Raw genomic sequence first — 19,355 nt, 5'->3', positions numbered from 1 at the left:
CTTGCATACAAGCTTCTCCTTTTCCACTCACTGCATAACCCTCTGGCTGTTGCATATATATCTCCTCATGGAGATCACCGTGAAGAAAAGCAGTCTTCACATCCATCTGAATCAAATCTAGATCATCATGAGCAACCAAAGCTAATACAGCTCTAAGTGTGGTCATTTTGACCACTGGAGAGAAGATCTCATCAAAGTCCACACCATATTCCTGCTTGAAGCCCTTAGCCACTAACCTGGCTTTGTATCTTGGCTTTGCATTTGGTGCAACTTTGAGCCTGTAAACCCATTTGCATGGCAAAACCTTCTTGCCTGCAGGCAAATGCACCAACTTCCATGTTCCATTTTTGTGCAGAGAATCCATCTCTGACTTCATGGCACGCTCCCAAAGAGCCTTGTCTGCCCTCTGTAAAGCCTCCTTATAACATGAGGGCTCCCCACAGTCAGTGAGCATCAAGTAGTCAACCCCTGGAACAAACCTGTCAGGGGCTCTGGAGGGTCTTGTGGACCTCCGTACCCAATGACCATCATTTGCAGGTTGCTGTCCAGCCTGCATATCACCTATTGGTGGCTCCTGTTCCATGCCATAAGGTTGAAAGATCATGCCCGGTATCTCCTTTAACTGTGGGATATCCATAGGGATATCTTCTGCCATCTCTGGCTGTCCATTTCGACCATTTTCAACACCAATTAAGGGCTGGTTTTGCTGCTGTAATGGTTGATTTACAGCCCTTGGTTGTTGTCCATGATGTCCATCATCATCAAAGATGACTCTGCTAGGCTCCTGTTGCCTTGCAGGCTCCTTATACATGCATGTTTCATCAAAAATGACATCATTGCTGCGTATAATCTTTCTATTCACGGGATCCCAAAGTCTATACCCCATTTCACCTCTGTCACCATATCCTAGGAATATGCATTTGTGAGACTTAGGATCAAGTTTGGTGCGCATTTCCCTGCGTATGTGCACGTACGCAACGCAACCAAACACTCTCAAGTGCTTGTATGACGGAGGCTTCCCTGTCCATACTTCCTCTGGCACTTTCCCACCAAGTCTCGTGTTAGGTGGCCTGTTTATAAGGTGAACGGTTGTCATAACAACTTCAGCCCAAAAACCATGAGGTAATGCAGCATGTGACAACATAGAACGGACCTTCTCCTGAATGGTCCTGTTCATCCTCTCTGCTGTCCCATTTTGTGGAGGATTATAAGGAGTAGAGAGCTCCCTCTTGATGCCTTTAGCATCACAAAAGTCCTGAAACTGTTTGGACATATACTCTCCACCATTGTCGGAACGCAAAGCCTTCAGTGTTTTACCTGTTTGATTCTCAACATGAGCAACAAACTTCTCAAACACTGAGAATGTATCACTCTTCAAACGAAGAGGATAAACCCACACCTTGCGTGTGGCATCATCTATAAAAGACACAAAATATTTTGCCCCTCCCAAAGAAAGCCCAGGCATCTCACATACATCTCTGTATGCACAAGCTCTAACTGAGCATCTTTCTGTCCAAGAGCTTTCTTGTGGGGGCACTGGAGTTGCCTGCCATATATACAATGCTCACAAAACTTAAACTTGAAAACTTTAGAGAAGGCAAGTAACCCAAACGAGACAATTGCTCCATTCCTTTGACACTCATGTGTCCCAACCGGCTATGCCACATAGAGATTTCCGGCAGCTCGGTTGCATTTACATTAGCATGGCGACAAACACCTGCATGCATGAAGTAAAGAGTGTCCACCTTAGAGCCTCTGGCAACAACCAGTGAGCCCTTACTAATCTTCCACTTTCCACGACCAAATGTGGTAACATAATCAGCATCATCAAGCTGTCCAGTAGAAAGCAGGTTCTTCTTGATCTCAGGCACATGCCTGACATCATGGAGCATAAGCTGTGAGCCATCTGAAAACACAAGCCTCACATCACCTCTGCCAAGAATCTTGCATGCATGGTTATCACCCAAATAAACTACTCCTTCATTGCCAGCAGTATACCTGACAAACAAGTCTCTGCAACCTGTGACATGAAAGGAGGCACCTAAATCAATGATCCATGAGTGCATACCATGACCATCTCCTGTAAGAAGTGAACGGGCATCAAGTGAAGTCGTGAATAGGACTTCATCCTCACTGTCACCTGCATGTGACACATTGACTTCTTCAATCTTGACTCCACTTTTGCCCTTTGGCTTTACATCTTTGGCTTCATCTTTGTCTTTGTCTTTGCCTTTTCCCTTTTCTTTTTGATCATTTTTCCATTTGTAGCATTGCTTTTTGATGTGTCCCTTCTTGCCACAATAATGGCATTCCAAGTCCTTTTTGGAGCGAGACTTGCTCCTTCCCCGTTCTTGGCTTTTACCCCTTTGCTGGGATCTCCCACGTGCATTCATTGCATTGGACTTTCCAACAGAATTGTTCTTCTTGTTCATCTCTTCTTGAAGAAGAGCACCCTCAACATCTGCATATGACAGCATAGCATTCGAATTGCTAGTGGCTGTCCTGAATGTGTCCCAACTCTCTGGCAAAGTGCATAACAGAAAAGTGGCTTTGAACTCATCGTCCATTGCCAACTTTTGATTAATGACTTGGCTGACAATACCATTAAACTCATTTAGATGGGCTGCCATAGACGCCCCTTCCTTCATCTGAAGACCTATGAGTTTCTTCAACCAATACACTTTGCTTGAGGCACTTTGCTGGGCATACAAGTCCTGCAATCTTTGCCACATTCCCCAAGCTGTCTTCTCTTCACGAATGCTGAAAAGTAAAGAGTCTGACACAGATAACATGATAGTAGATCTTGCCAGCTCATCCATATCTTCCCACTCTTCAGCAGTAAGAGAAGCGGGCTTTACACCCCTTTCTTTGATAGGCTTGTGCTGCTTCTTCTGGAGCAACACATTATAGCACTGGGTTTGCCAAATATCATAGTTATGTGAGCCTTCAAGCTTCTTGATGTGAAGCAATGAAGAGCTCTCACCTGTGGTTGCCATAGTAATATGCAACCTGTCAATGCCTGACTCCCTGCAAAATGTGCAAACACTGCACCAAAAGCACACAAAGTGCTCACAGTTATTCTCCCAAGCTTTATCTCCCACTGCGGAAGCACAAATGCAACTCTACTCCCACTGTATGTGATGAAATCACCAAAATCTGGTTGCTACAGATTTAGGACAGCACCTTAAATGTGCTATGTTCCCCTTCCAAAGTACTGTACAACAGTACCAAGTGCTCACCTGTGATGTACCAAACCTGTACCGGCAAGTACAACAACTGAAATTGAACCTTTTGCTCACTCAAAACAATGTGCAGCCATGCCAAAACTTGTACAAAGCTGTACCAAATCTGTACCAACAAGTACAGTAGCAATAAATGCTCTCCTGGCTGTCCAAATGAGTGAAAATCAGACTTTTATAGTCCCGAACACTGCATACAACAGTCCCGAACAGAAATTGGGCAAAAGCCCCTTGACTGCAAGCTGATTTCTGAGGATTCAAGGCATAAAAGTCTTGCCTACTGCTTTGCCAAGCTCAACAAGCATAAAATCTTGAAAAGCCCCTTGATTTAAGATCAATTGCTGATCATACATGGTACATTGACGCACATGAAGGTATCCAGCGTCTTCACGGTACTCCCCCCTGGCCACATAAACATCCAGTACATAAAAGCCCCTTGATTTACAGGCACATTGAGTGCTTGTCAGGCATCAACACATTGCCCAAAGCATCAAATGCGATTGCTTGCATGCAAACCAACCCAATCGGCACAAAAGCCCCTTGATTTGCACTGCAATTTTTCCTGAATGCGCGATTTCTCACATCATACAACATGTATGAATGCCCAATTGCACAAATACATCAAAAACCCCAAATTTTGACATCCAATTTCCTGCAAATTGATCCTGATTGTGACCAATGTCACCCAATTTTGCCAATTTTGCTCAGAAATTGAGCAATTCGGCACCTGACCTGCTCAATTGATGATTGTACCTGCTCAATTGCAAATTGGACATGCAAATTCCAAAAAATTGAAGCAAATACCTCAGGTAATTTTTGTTTTTCTACAATTTGCAGGCTGAATGTATGATGTTGATGCTGTTGCAGAAAAGGGGGCGTCGATTTTTGTTGTTGATGAGGTGCTGCACACACTGACTATGTGGATGTTGAAGGTACTGCTGATGCGAGGACGACGTGCTGCTGACTGCTGTTGAGCTGGCTGCGCCTGGTTGGCTGGGCAGCCCTCTGCGCTGCCTGATTGGGCAGCGTGGCTGCGGCTGGGCAGCCCAAGTCTTCTGACTGCCTACGCCCAGCTGCTGGGCAGCCCACGTCTCCACCTCGCCTAGTCACGCGGACCACCACCCGGATGCCTCAACGCGCTCGAGTTTGCTGTAAAGGAGAAGGTGACGAGGAGCGAAGCAAATTTGCCCAGGGCCAGCGCTACACGTCGCCACGGGGAAGCACGAATGGATGCACGAAAAGCTCCACGATCGCCTGCCTCCCTTTCGCACTACGGGTTCGCTCGTAGGCATGTTCGCCAGTTGTATTGACGCCCGCCTGCCTAGTGGATAGCACTACACGTGATGGGCCTTCCTCTTACGAGTCGGCGTCTCACGGCTGTTGACGCTGCCCCACGACGACTCCTCCCAGCTGATGGTCGACGGCGATCTTGTTGAAGGTTCGCCCCCTTCCTGGTGCACTACCCAACGCTTGAAAGCCAGCCATCTAGTGCCCAACGCTTGAAAGCCTTCGCCTAGTGGCCAACACTGCACACAGGCGACTTCCACTGTCTTGCAGCGCCCAACACAACAGCCTGTTTGTTTGCAGTGCATGTGCTCCTTGCTGAGCACCAGAAAGCTCCTCTGCTCGTGCCAAGCTCAAGGCTCTGATACAAGTTGAATGGGAGAGATAATTAGGGTTAGGTTTTTTCATGTGGGAGACATACACAGAGAGAACAAGGGAGAGAAAGAGAGAGAGTTGTGGGGATAAGTCAACTCAAGCATTGAGTGTTGAGTGTGTGACTCCCCTATCACACATGTATATTGCACTAGGACACATAGTGCACTTAGTACTTTTAATGTACTAAGTGTACTATGTATTATAACTTATGGGCTAGTACACACTATAAGGGTGGGCATAATGCCTTTACCCCAACACATAGAAGTAAGTGTAAAAGCTTCGGACTTCCTCTAATCGTCATAGGATATTTTTGAGAACTTTCCAAGGTAAGGACAGAATTCTATACTGGAGTCTGGGATACACCAAAGCAGGCAGCCTGCTTTGGTAACAGAGGAGACCCAACTAGAGGGTAAGGTAAGATGACTGTATGAGGGAAAAGGTAATTAATGTAAAATAGGCTTGCCTAATCCTTTCTAACATGTGAGTTAAGGGGATCAGATCTAACTACAACGTGGACTTTGAAGAGCCTGGTGTAGCCCTCTCATAGTAGAAAAGGAGGTGGATGGCTGCAACGATAAAATGCACGCCAGCCCAAATCCTATCATCATGCTATATCTCAAGAATGCAGCAAGTACAACTACAAAGAGGAGATTAATCATGCATTAAAACACCACATTTGCAGCCCAAAACATAATCGATCATGGTCAGTGGAATGTCCCTTGACATTTTCATTTCATATGCTAACAAAACAGGATTATGATAAAGTCACACTAATGAATCCTGCTGCTGGTGTGTGCACCACGTAACTTACTGTGGTACAAAAGCATGAATGCAGATCGTCCATGTCAAGGTTAACCAATAGATTAGAGGAGCTCAAAATAGCTGATTACACAACTTAACTGCTTGGTAAAAAAACACAAAAAATAGTCATTGCGCACATAGTGTTATCTACACATCTGGCCTCTTAACGTTGGCTTCACCATGGATATGTTTGATTAAAAGACTGTTAGCAATTGAATGACAAACGCAGTGTTACAGCTCATGTAGGTACATGAATTATTTAAACCAATGTTATAGCCTATACCATGTGAGATTGACTAATGGCAAGCAGGCCTTGCAACAACAAGCATTCATGAGGTACATGTATTTATTACATAATACAAGAACAAACAAGAAAAACCAGTTCAGATCCTCGCTCTTGAATCAGCCTATCAACTCAGCATTACGTTACAATCCGATAGACAAATAAGCCAAACAAGACCCTCATGTGCAAGCATAAGATATTGAGCCGCAAACAGGAAAGCAGACTCGTTGGGCAAAGGAAAGAGACACAGGTATGAGCACAGCACAGAGGCACCATTAAAGGTGAGGACAATGCATGTGGGCACATGCGGGCATGATCTACCATGAAGTGGCAACAAGTGGTCAAACCCTGTAATTGAGAACATGGGCAAGATTGCAAACATCCCTCATGACAAGAATATCCACCTACCTCATCATTCAGGAGCCAGAAAAAACAAGGATCTAGGCAACAAAAAACTATGAAACGAAGGAAATGCTGATGCAGTTAAAACCCTCCAATGAGTACAGTTAGCAAACTTGGCTCCTAAATGGGCCTAGCAACATAAAATGCCACGTGTGTAATAGTCTCTCACCCACAGGAACATTCAGAGGAGCTAGTGGACAAAGCTCTGGTAATTGAAAAGAGCGGCATCATGATAAGCAGAAACGTAATTAGAAAGGCTTGCTAGGAGAATGAGAGTGAGGAAAAAGAAATATCAAAATCCAACTGCAAGAGCAAAGAAGCTGAATAACTTGGAACCCCTGCACTGACTTGAGAATGGTGGACTGAGACAGGCACACACACATGCACAATGGTTGCCCAATGCCACTGCATTGCAAAGGTGGGCAATTTAGTGTATCGAATAGTGGCTTGAGCTCACCGCAAGACGAGTTTTGCCTGCTCCAAAGGGGGACTTGTTTACAGAATTAAAAAATAAAAAAACCAAATAAGCAGGCCTCATCATTAGTGCCAATGACCTTTGGAGACTCAGGATTCACATAGCAGAGGAATGATCACAGCAGTCGAAGGCTTTTGGATCGTTGCCATTTTACCTTATGCTGGTAAACGTAACGTCTTCTTGAGAGATGACACGATTGGGCAAGACACCTAAGATTACATGGAACACATTTCGGGGTGAAGGGCTACACGAGTCCATTGCTTAATAGAGAAGGGTACTGTAAGGTGATCATAGGATTAGACACTTTCAACAAGTAGCAAAAGCCTAAATATTTGAGTGGACTGCCACGATTAGGGTTCCTGCAAGGGTGAAACCCAAATTGGCCCTTAACCAAGGTCTAGTCATACGCTCTGGCCTAAATATTTGAGTGGACTGCCACGATTAGGGTTCCTGCAAGGGTGAAACCCAAATTGGCCCTTAACCAAATTGGCCCTTAACCAAGGTTGGTTTGAACAAACAGCTTGGCTCGGCGTTTTTTCAGCCTCACCCTCTAAGGTTCTTCACGAAGAGCTTGTGCCTGGGTGATGAGCTAGAGCTTAGCCAGCACTTAAAGCTTTTTTTACCTTGCTATAAATGTGTATGCAGAGCTATTGTTTAAGGTATCAAGTACAACGCACACATGCAATCAGTTCTTTGATAAGCCCTAAAAGAGCGCATGCAAACATTGCGAACAGTATGATATCTATCAGCCCATTGCTGAAAAACGCCAAGCATCATGATGCCATGCATGGTTCTAAAAGTGGGGACGCAATTTTACAGGCACATTGACGCTAATATCCAAAAATTTGAAACATGTACATCATGGTCACCACCAACCACTACAAGTTGGCAAAGGAAAACGCCCTCAATCACAACGGAGCTCGAAGCACATATCATCTACAGATTTCACTGTCCAATAGCTAGCCACTGTCCAAGGTAGACAATTCCTTAGTAAAGTCCAAATGATTTTATGTTGCTGCCAAAAAATCCACAATCCACAACCTACTAGCCGCTGCAATGGTCACGCTGAAAGCAAAAACAAAACCCTCCAATGATCCTCGACAAACACTCATACAGCATACGACATTGTGGTGGGGGCCTATTGAAGGTCGTTCAAAAGACCACCTTTTCCTGGCTCACATTCATTCTTGATGAATTGGGTGAGTGGCTTCATAAGCTGACCAGCTCAATAGAGTCCCTCTCAAAACTATTAGTCCCGACTCCCAAAGTATCATATAAAACAGAAGAAAACCCTTGCATAAGCGACACATCAAGGTCACATTATTAACACACACACACACACAACTCCATGTTGCTCTACATGTCTCAGCACCAAATAATCAAACATGAAGTTCGCCTTGTCTCAGTCATTCAAAATCAGCCACAGGCACACGATGGCTCATTATCATAAATCTCGCAAAGGGTCCACTTTCTTGTGTACTTATCCGCCCAAAATAAAGCAATCAGTGCACAATTCCCATATCAAGAAAATCGTGTCCAACTATCACGCAAGAGCAATCTGTTAGATATCCATGCCCACCCTTACTCTATTTTATAATGGGATTTTAGTTAGATCATGTTTTGTAAGGCCCCCACTATGAGGAGAATCCATGCTTGAGCAACTTCACACAAATTAGGCGTGATTTAGACATCAAACTGTCGCCTTGGCTGGATAATAATTCTGTAACCTTCCTTCAAGATTCCCTAACTTCAAACCGGCCCTTCATCTATGGTAGTGGAAGTCACTGCAGAGGGAGATGGTGTACCAAGAGTTCAAGTCTTAACCTAGAGCTCTGCTGACATTCTTAACGATCATGTTTTTCTCCAAACACCTAACGGCGCCCCCTTTTAGGCAGAAGATGGAAATCACTCAGCCCACAAGTGAGATCAAAATACAGATTCACGTGCATGGTTCATGAGAGGGCATCCCCTGCCCTAAACTAGACACACATATCTTGCAGGCAGTAAAACATTTCACGCGAAAACAGTTCCAAGCATGCAAGTATGCCATGCATAACAATGTATTGGTCAATCAAACTTACATTTGCTTGTAGCATGTGGTCATTGTGGGCGTAGACATTACGTCCCCAGGCCAACCGGAATATCATAATGTCACATGCACTCCGCACTGTCGTATGACATGACCCCATTGTAATCGTCAGTCTAGGATATGTCAGGTACGAGCTACGTAGGTCATTCCTCAGCCTTACAGAGTCAGTCAGTCAGCTAGTCGAGTCTCTTAACCCACTTGGAGAGAATCATTCATGCATATAGAGTCAGTAGAAGCCTTAGGGTTTGCATCAAATCAGGGTTGCATATTGCATATCATTCATCTCATTTGCACATAGACCATGGCAGAAGCCTTGGAATATCATCCAATATTTTTATCATATTCGCATTCCAAAGTATCTTCGTAGTCCTGAATCCAGATCGGTAGCATCTCCACCTTTCGATCCCACAGTTGCCGACCCGCAGGTAGGCGTACCTCATAGGTATGATCGCTAGGTGTTGTGTCAAGACCCAATTTCTGCACAAGTTTGTAATTAACAAAATTGTGTGAGCTTGCCAGGGTCTAGAAGAATGTGGATTCTATGGCCATTCACTTCTCCATAAACTCGAAGAAGATCATGCACGCCAAAAAACTTTAGAGTTGAACAGACAATCAAAACTGAACTAGGACGAGAAAGTACAGTAACTGACGTACCTGTCAAGACAACTGGTTAGCTGCCTTTGGCTTGGGTCCTGCGTTGGTCTTTGCACCCTTTTGCTTCGGGCACTCGTTACGCATGTCCTTTTTCTTCGCAAATGAAGCAACGTCCCTTTTTCTTGAGCTTCAAAGCCTTAAGGAGACGTTTTTTCTTCGTTGGGGTCGAAGTTGAATTCTTCGAAGGTTGGTCAGAAGACTTTCCTTCTGTTGTGCTAGCCATCGGTGCGGAGAACTTCCTTTTGTGCTTGTTCCCCTACTCGGTAACGGGTTTAGACTTGGAAGAGACCATTGTATCATCATAGATACGAGCGGGATGAATGGCCTCGTCCAAAGTTCTGCATTTGTTGTTTTTAACTTGTAAACGGTATGAGTCGGGTAAACCAGCTATGAAGAACCCCAAAAGAGTAGTAGGATCCATCTTCGTAGCGTTCATCTGCAATTTCTTGAGATAGACCTCATAAGTGAGGTTCTGCGAGGTCATGGTCAAAGTAGCAAACCGGGCAACAATATCATAGTCATCCTCTTTCTTGAGGAATTCTTTCTTGAAGACTTCTTCGAACTGTGTCCAAGTCGTTGGTTTAGGGTTGAGTTCTTTCCACCAAAGCAAAGCTTTGCCTGAGAGGAAACCTGCTACTAATTGGATCTTTTTGCCATCGTCATATGGATGATATTGAAAATGGACTTGCCACTTATGTAGCCAAGTGTCCACTATCTCTTTGGTACGCTGCTTTTGATCGCCCCCAAACTGTTCCTGAGTGATATTAGGACCTAAAGCAGATGCCAAAGTATCCATATCCGAAAGAGTAGATAGGGTAATGGTCAACAAAGAGATGGAGTTCTGTAAAGCCTGCATTTGCGCGGCAATTTGTGCTTGACGTTTCGAGGAAGAAGCTTCGAGAGTAACTTTAAACTCTTGGAAATCTGATTTTGAAACAAAATCGTCAAAAAGATTGCCAATCGGTGGCTTCTGTAGCCAGCAGGTCTTCACGTTCGGGAATGGGCTCCAACTCGGATTCTTGGGTCGACATCTTAAAGAAGGCAAGATGAGAGAAAAGATTGATCTTGCACAAATAAGAGTGCTAGAGAGCTTGAGAGCTTAAGAGATGTGTGGCAAGAAGCCTGCTTAAGGGGAATTTATAGGCTTCCCCAAAAGCTTACTTAGCTTTTGCTTTTGTGTTTTTTTTTGTTATATATATATATATATATATATATTGCTTTTCTTAATAATAAAAAACACTTGCAAGGCAAAATTTGGATTTTTAAAACCCCTTTCACTAAGTGTGGGTTAAAAAAAAAACTTAGGCACATATAAAAACACCGAAAGCAGGCGATTGTTTTTTTTAACAAAAGCTAAAAAAAAATGACTTGTCGATTGCTTTTTTGCTAATTTCTGCGCCACTTGATTGCCTGCCGAACCTGCTTACGGACGCCTGCATAACTGCCGCCGACTCACGAATCTAGGCCGCCTGTACTCAGTTGGCGCCTACGCGTATGTACATGGCCGTAACCGCCTGCTAGGCGTACCTGGCCGCCTGCACATCCACCTGGGCGCCTGTGCCTGCTTGCGCTGTTGCCGCCTGTGTATCCAACTGGCCTGCGCAAAAGCTATCTCTTGCCTGCGTTTGTCTCTTGCCTGCGTACAAAAGCAGTCGCCTGCTTGCGCCTGCACACATACCTGGCCAGCCTGGGCGTACAGATGGCCACCTACCCTGGTTGCGTGTACCAGTCCACCAACGACTGCTTGCGCCCTGGCTGCGCACAAAAGCTTCAGGGCTGCACTACAACACCCTGACGTCACACCTCTCTCTCTCTCTCTTACAAAAATAGCTGACTGGATTTTTCTTTTTTCTCTCTCTCTCTTCAACTGTTTACACAGTTGAAAACATCTAAGCCCTAATTCTTGCAAAGCAAACAACCCATACAAGACCAAACCTTCATCACGGGTTCCTACAATGCAAAGAAACATATTGAATCCGAGAAAACAGCAGTATACTCAGAAAAACAGCAATCTTCACGAACTCATACCTTTTCTTTGACCTCTTTCTCTATACCTACCGACTTGCTCGTTCACGAGGCTTGCTCTGATACCACTGTCAAATCCCCATAGGATCACCTCGTAGAACGCTCCTTGTACAAGACTCAAAACCTGCAAACAAACCAAACAAACGTGAAGGGGGTGCAGGCCTGACTCACCTCCCAACCTTGACAGCCGTGGCCCACAAGTCTTGGTTGTCCCCACTGAGCCACGAGCTGAGCTAACTAGATGGACATACCGACCAATCTCTACCTCGTGACGTCCCATACTGCCACAAAGCTACCCTCGTGGGCCTCGAGACTGCTGCCAGCCTCGGCTGCATAAAGCAGGTACACGTCTGCACTAGATCCAGGCTCCTGACCATAGAGCTCTCACAAAGACACGCGAGACTCTATGAACTAATGACTAAATTTGGCCACCCTTTTATAGGCTCTTGGCCGGTCATCGAGCGTCCACACTTGGGTGCCCACTCATCCATACTTGGGTGCCCGCCCGTTAGTCTATCCCTAACTCCGCTCGCCAATTAGCCTGCCTAGCTCCAAGCTTCCCCAAACCTCGAAGCTAGTTTTGTGTGTGTGTGTAGCACACGGTAGATACACAATGTGCACATGACACTACATTCCATTGGAAGAGTGTATAGGCTTGAGATCGGTCATCATTGGTGCTTCTACAGCTGTGTACAGTTTAGCCCGACTCTTGGTCTTTCAAAGGTCTTGCGTTTGGCTTATCTACAGTCCCAAGTCAATCCGTCATTCATTCTCTTCAATCCGTCATTCATTCTCTTCAAAGATAATAAAGCAAATACTCCTAGCAATAGGAGGGGACCCTTCAGTTGGTAATTTGAGACCCAATAAGGTGTACAGATCTCTCTCTCTCTCTCTCTCTCTCTCTCTCATTTCTTAAAGTTTGAAGTGATAAAGTGGATTGCTAAAGACTCGCGAAATTCAGGATAAAGAAGACGGTGTGAGATTTTGTGTGACAGGATCCTTCATTACACATAATTCCGTTGCATGTTACATTGGTATTAGATTCAGCTTGTCCACACACACACCGCATCCTACCGTGAGAGCATCCTTGGATGGTCATACTTCGCTCCGGCACGACCACCGACTTCAGTAACATGTCTATAGCGGAGAGTACACATCAACAGGAAGACGTCTCCCCTGAAGGAGACCTTGCTCTTCCTCCTACTACAGATACCATAGCTCTACTCGGAGCATAGAACCAACCTCTTACGGAGCATCTCCAACTCTTGGAGGCAATAGCAGCAAAACCCACTCCTCCAGTTACCCCCGACTTCATCACCCTCTTCTTTCAAATGGAACAACAAAGACGAGAGGATGAAGCCAGACAGCGGGAAGAAAAAGCACACAGATGGGACTATGAGGAAGCCCAACGCAGGCTTGAAGAAGACCGGCGTCAAGCTGAACTCGCCACTCGGGAGCACCACCAAGAGCTCGCTTGAGAGTGCATGTTACTCGAAACCCAACGCAGGCTTGAAGAAGACCAACGTAGGCTTGAAGGAGACCGATGTCAAGCTGAACTCGCCGCTTCGGATATGCATCCAGTTCTCAGAGTCTTCCAACTCTGGAAGAGATGCACATTCCTCGCTATCCTTTTCCTCGTCAATGGTTTTGTGACATGTTTCGCAAAGTTGGACTGCTCTAGATTGAGTTGTGGTTACAGAGTCCTCTCAGAGCACCAACGAGAGCTCGATCGAGAGCGCATGTTTACTCGAACACCAACGGGAAAAGATCTCAAATATCAGCACCTTTCTTCAGTTCCCCACCCATAGGTGCTACCAGCCAGCATCTCATGACATCAACAACCGTCATCTGAACTCAACTGAATTTTAGTAAGTGTGATCATTTAGCTGTCAATCAATTTATTCATCAGTTCAATGCTTATTTTCCATTGGCAAAGCTAACAGATCCTCAAGACAAAGTCCGCGTAGCAGCTCCCCACCTCACAGGTGAGGCAATCACTGGTGGCAACAAGAGTTGTTTCTCGTACCGATATGAACCGGTTTGTACCGTATGGTTCGTACGGTACAATACTGTACGATATCTCATTCCACGTGCTCAAGGTAGATCAATGGAAGTCAATGGTGAAAGCCATTGCAAATGTGGACCCATGTAAAGGATGGATTGGTGTCTCCTATCATGACATGCACACAAAGAGGCTTGTGGATGAGAGGGAGGGAATCAATAGATCTCTCAGTCCGCGGTGCGGGCGGCATGGTCCAAGTATGGGTGTAGCATCCTCTCCGACGGATGGAGTGACCGAAAGAAGAGAGGTATCATCAACGTTCTTGTCTCTTGCCCTCTTGGCACATACTTTGTGCGGGGCGTGGATTTCAGAAAGGCGGGAAGGAAAACATCGAGCACATTCATATATCGCCATATTAAGCAAGCCAACATGGAGGTAAGTTTCAAATTAAGCTCAAGTCTTTAAAGTTTAAAGTTTAAAGTTTGGCTTTAGAAAATGTCATATGTGGCTATGTCATGACTTAAGTCTCATACTGTATACACTCATTGCGTCCATTCATGTGCATTGTGACATGTAGGTCAGACCAGAGAATGTGGTGCAAGCCATGACCGACAACGCTTCCAATTGCCGTCGGATGGGAAAATTGCTCGAGGAGGACTATCCGTCCATAGTATGGACATCTTGAGAAATCCTTGATAATACAATCATATTACAAGGAGGGTCAGCCCTTTCCGGCCCTATTGTAGCATTGCTATGTCATTTGGTTTTGTGCCATTTCATCTTGTTTAATAGTATTAATAGTTTACGCGTGTGTGTCAAGATTGTGCTCAACCCTTTTTGGGGCAATTACAAGGTTTTTAGTGCATTTCTGCACTATCTTGTAATGGTTGAGAATGAAGTTGTCACGTGCACACCCTTCAGGTTGCACGGTGACAAGCTAGCATCATTATCATCTAGGCAAGTATATCTAGCATTGAAGACCAGGTTGGATCTGATCCTGATCCTGATCCAAATCTAGTCAGTAACATAACACGCCCAATCGGCAGCATTGACACATGGCAAAATCAACATAAAAAAGCATTTATCCAAGTCGGGTTCTTAAAAAGCAAGCCGACGCAACTTATGTGACCGACTAGCACCTCCAATCCTTATATAAACAAAGAGGTCATTCATTCTAATCATCAAATCAAAGTTAATTAAGTCAGAAGTTCAGCAGTTGGAGTTGTTTCAACATCAACATCACCATCATAGATCTCTTCACAGATCTCATCTCAGTTGTAATCATTTGCATCATTAATATAGTTGCATTTGCATTCATCTAAATTCATCTCTACAATAATTTGCATTCATCTAAATTCATCATTAATATAGTTGCATTTGCATTCATCTAAATTCATCTCTACAATAATTAAGTTAATTAAGGCTATGATTACTATGATCATCCTCATCATGTACCAGAAGTTGGATGCAAGATCCAGATCCTCCATATAGATAGGGGGGCAAATACATATCTAATGCGTTCAAAGCTTTTATGCAGAATAGAGGGATTAAGCATCAATGTATTGTGCCTTAACACACTTGAGAGAGTACTCTATACATTCTGAAGGAAGGTTTAGAAATTTCGGTCATCATTCTCTATGTTGATGACATGATCTTAACGCGGAACAATGGCTGATTTATGGACAGCCTTTGAGTTGTCAGATTTGGTCAATTGCATTACTGTTTGGGCATAAAGTTTATGCAGCAAGAAGATGCTAATTAAGGTAGACATTACCTGCGTGAAGCTAGCCAACCAGCTTTAATCGCAAGGCTCCTCATCTCCCCCCTCTAATCATCCAAGACAATTCAACAATCTTCTTCAACAAAGAGAGCACAGGAAAATCGGTGTTTTGCTTCAACCTTGCAAAACAAGAATCGTCAAGTCCCAACACATAAGAATCCTTCAACCTTGCAAAACAAGAATCTGAAAATCCAACACAGAAAGCCATCTACTAGTCTAGCATAGCTTCTACTCGGTTTAGCAAGTTCTCGCTTCCTTTTCAGCTTGGATTCATAGGCCAATAATCAACCTAGCAAGAAGGAAGGTATTTAAAGATCAAGGCATAGTTGCATCAAACGGAAACAACGGCTTCCTGATGCCGAAGCAATGGAAATCAGAAACACAAATAGCAATTCTTAAACTTTGTGTAGTATACATAACAGTAAACTAGTAAAATGAGGGAAAAATAGAGGAGAGAAGTGGGGTGGACCATGATTTGGAGGAGATAGCAAGGAAAATCGAGAAAAATCGAAGGTTAGGGAAAATTTGAGAGATTAAGAAACGTGAAACGGAAAAGGAAATGGAAACTGCGTTTCCACATTACTATGGATCAAAGATCAAAGCTGCACTGTACTTGAATCATATGCCAGTATCATACCAAAGCAAATATACCTTAAGATGGGTGCCATCTCTCCCTTCTTCAAAAGAAAAAGACAAAGTGCCTTGCACCAAATTAAGCACACAATAGAGTAGATGACTCCTCAACACAATTTCTAAAATAGAAACATACAAATGCCCTATTTGAAATATGTTGGAAATTGGGTGGGAGGCAAGTCCTCGGAGGTCACCCATCCATGTGTTCACGCCAATGTGCACTTACCTCGAGGTTTCCAGAAATTCTAGTCATCTAGACCCCAAAACCTTAAGGTGATAGAGACCTCCGGTCTACCTATTTTGTGGAAATCTCCTAGTGCTACGCTTTGGTACTACTTTTCTCAACACCGTCCTCACCCATAGATGGACAAGTAATAAATGAGAACACTGTAAGGAAATTTCATTGGTTACAACTTGCTTATTCCTGCCCAAGATTACACCTTTGATAGGCACCTCGTGGGAGCCCAATACGTGTTACATCAAGCAATGTCTAAGTAACTCTCTCTACAAGGGTTATAAGTAAGAAAGAAATCACACATGAAAACTTTGTTTAGCAAAGGTCATGACATAGCATGTCATGACCATATGTATAGAAGTCAAGCACCATGTGAAAACGAATGATGCACGAAGAGAGTGTGCTTGAGGATATCATAAAACAAATGCTAATGCTTGAGGATAACATGTCAGAAGTCAAGCATCATGCAAAAATGCATGATGCAAGAACGTGCTTGAGGATATCAAAAAACAAAAGCTAATTAGTGACATTATGAGCAATGGCCATCAAGAAAGGCAAATCTGTCTCTTATTCTTCACAAGCATAACGCATGTCTTCTTCTCATAAATCATCGTTCAAAACTATGTGAGACTAACATCTCTTGCAATCATACGCATAACTCTTCTTCTCATAGTAAATCAGCAAAATATCTTCGATACGAGACTAATATCTCTTGCAATCATCTTGTTTTTTTTCCATAGTATTGTAGTTGGCATAGTAGTCATGCAATCATATCTCTCTCTCTCTCTCTCTCTCTCTCTCTCTCTCTTGTTGGTGCAAAGCTAAAAGTAAGATGATCATAGTTTCTAAACAAAAGAAATAAAGAGAACACAACCATAGAAGACATATGAGATATCTTTGAAAACATATAGTAGGGTAATCTCTAGCAAATGTAAACGACAGAGAGGAATGAGATCTTATCTCTTTACACGCTTTATGTTTTGTACAGGCTTGATCTCACAAACATGAAAGAAAGCTGCAGGGATTTTGCAAGACACGTGTGCGGTCAAGCCTGGAGGTAAGAGGGGGCGCACACATTCACATACATGAGAGCTCTTTCTCTCTCTTCTCTCTTCACATAGTTAATCATAAAAAAGAATATTGTAGGTGAGACTAACATCTCTGCAATCATATGATTAAAAAGGCCTCTCTTTCTCGCACGCTTACACACATATCTTGGCGTAAAGCTAAAAGCTAAAGTAAAACGGCGATAGTTTCTGAGTAAAGAGTAAAGAGTAAAGAGAGCATAGCTGCAGAAGCCAAATGAGACTATCTTTGGGAACAAATAGTAGGGCATTCTCAGCAAATGTAAATGTGTGTGTGTGTGTGTGTGTGTGTGAGAGAGAGAGAGAGAGAGAGAGAGAGAGAGAGAGAGAGTGAGAGTGAGAGCGACCGTACCTGGAGTGTCTAGCACGTGCGACTTCACGTCTTCAGGCTTGATCACAGAGACATGAGAGAAAGCTGCAGGGATTTTGCAAGACACGTGTGCGGTCAAGCCTGGAGGTAAGAGGGGCGCACACATTCACATACATGTGAGCTCTTTCTCTCTCTTCTCTCTTCACATAGTTAATCATCAAAAAGAATATTGTAGGTGAGACTAACATCTCTGCAATCATATGATTAAAAAGCCTCTCTCTCTGTCTCTCGCACGCTTACACACATATCTTGGTGTAAAGCTAAAAACTAAAGTAAACGGCGATAGTTTCTGAGTAAAGAGTAAAGAGAGCATAGCTGCAGAAGCCAAATGAGACTATCTATGGGAAGAAATAGTAGGGCATCCTCAGCAAATGTAAGTGTGTGTGAGAGAGAGTGAGAGACCTTACCTGGAGTGTCTAGCACGTGCGACTTCATGTCTTCAGGCTTGATCACAGAGACATGAGAGAAAGCTGGAAGGATTTTTGCAAGAGACGTGTGCGGTCAAGCCTGGCGGCGAGAGGGGGCACGCACGTTCACACGCGCGAGGTTCGCTCTTAATCGTGCGTGTTTCCGAGCGTGCTCTCTCTCGTCGTCAAGCCCCACGTTCCCTCCCCTCCTCCACCACCACCACCACCACCACACCCCCCCTCTCTCTCTCTCTCTCTCTAACTGCAATATCTCTCCCAGCTTTGTCTCTTCCAAGCCATAGCATCTCGCTGCAGCAAAACGCGTCCTGGTTGACCGATTTTCAAAGAATAAAACCAGATTTAACAATATCCAAATGAAACTTAAAATACAGCAAAATCAGGAAAGGGCCAAGACATGAACCTCTGCAAGCGCTTCCTTGTACTCAGATCTAGCAGAAGCTGTGCTTTGGTACAGGCTACTATGGCAAGAGAAAGCCTCCACAGAGTTCTGTCCACGGATCGAAAAAGGAGAAGACGAAGCTGAAGAAAAGCTTGTGAAGATGTAAGAAAGGCGACTGATAACCTAAAGATGGCTCGAAAGTGGAGAAAGGGTAAATGTGTGGTGTGACATGCGAGCTGTACTGTTGATTTTGGCCGCCAGAAGCTCTAAAGAGTTGTTATGTACCATTTCATTATTTCATAACCTCTGGATTAGTTAGCATGTAATTATTTTATAACCGTTCTTTGGTTTATAAACTTTGGTACACAAAAACCCCCCGTTTAGATTTGACAAAGCAGCGAACTTGTACCTTTAAAACGTTTAAAAAACTGGCCACCAATGGGTAGTGGTGCATTGTATGTATGGACATGGACAAGAGGCTTTCACGTTGCCTTCACTGGACATTGGTGTACCTATATAGACTTTGGGTTTGTTGGCTCCTCCTTTGATGAGTACAAAAGGCAAGCTATGTGTACATAAAATTGCTTCAAATTTTTCAAAATTGTAATTGTAACGACTAGTAATGGGTGCCAGGTGGTGTGTGTTCTTTGTGGAACTTTTGACCATATGAAACTAAGGATTTGTATCAAGAGTAGTAGTTAGGTGGTGTGTGTTCTTTGTGGAACTTTTGACCATATGAAACTAAGGATTTGTATCAAGTGTTGAGTAGTAGTTACGGGTGGTGTGTGTTCTTTGTGGAACTTTTGACCAGTTGAA

At 43.9% G+C, this 19,355-nt stretch overlaps 1 protein-coding gene and 2 long non-coding RNA genes across 3 annotated transcripts in view; 1 reads left to right on the top strand and 2 right to left on the bottom strand.

Annotated features, from left to right (window-relative positions):
* LOC147611037 (uncharacterized) overlaps positions 1–18,240 on the bottom strand; it is a 45,601-nt gene extending 27,361 nt beyond the window's left edge. The window contains exons 1-2 of the long non-coding RNA XR_015263944.1: positions 18,140–18,240; positions 17,715–17,777 (exon numbers count right to left, since the gene is read on the bottom strand). This is a non-coding gene — a long non-coding RNA (uncharacterized LOC147611037). The remainder of the gene's footprint in view (positions 1–17,714; positions 17,778–18,139) is intronic.
* Positions 9,034–10,762, bottom strand: LOC147611038 (uncharacterized). Its single transcript, XM_086785683.1, has 2 exons — positions 9,603–10,762; positions 9,034–9,425 (listed from the first exon to the last, which is right to left on the bottom strand). The coding sequence occupies exon 1, from the start codon at positions 10,456–10,458 to the stop codon at positions 9,859–9,861; it is 600 nt and encodes a 199-aa protein (XP_086641809.1). The 5' UTR covers positions 10,459–10,762; the 3' UTR covers positions 9,034–9,425; positions 9,603–9,858.
* Positions 16,699–18,275, top strand: LOC147611036 (uncharacterized). The gene is made up of 3 exons (XR_015263945.1): positions 16,699–17,334; positions 17,721–17,819; positions 18,146–18,275. It is a non-coding gene; the product is annotated as an uncharacterized LOC147611036 (long non-coding RNA).
* Positions 18,276–19,355: the final 1,080 nt, after the last annotated feature.

This window comes from Cibotium barometz, chromosome 48 (genome assembly GCF_041138505.1).
Source record: "Cibotium barometz isolate CiBa-2024 chromosome 48, ASM4113850v1, whole genome shotgun sequence".
NCBI lineage: Eukaryota > Viridiplantae > Streptophyta > Polypodiopsida > Cyatheales > Cibotiaceae > Cibotium > Cibotium barometz.
Note: the sequence above shows the minus strand (reverse complement) of the source record. Positions and strands in the feature narration are given on the sequence as shown.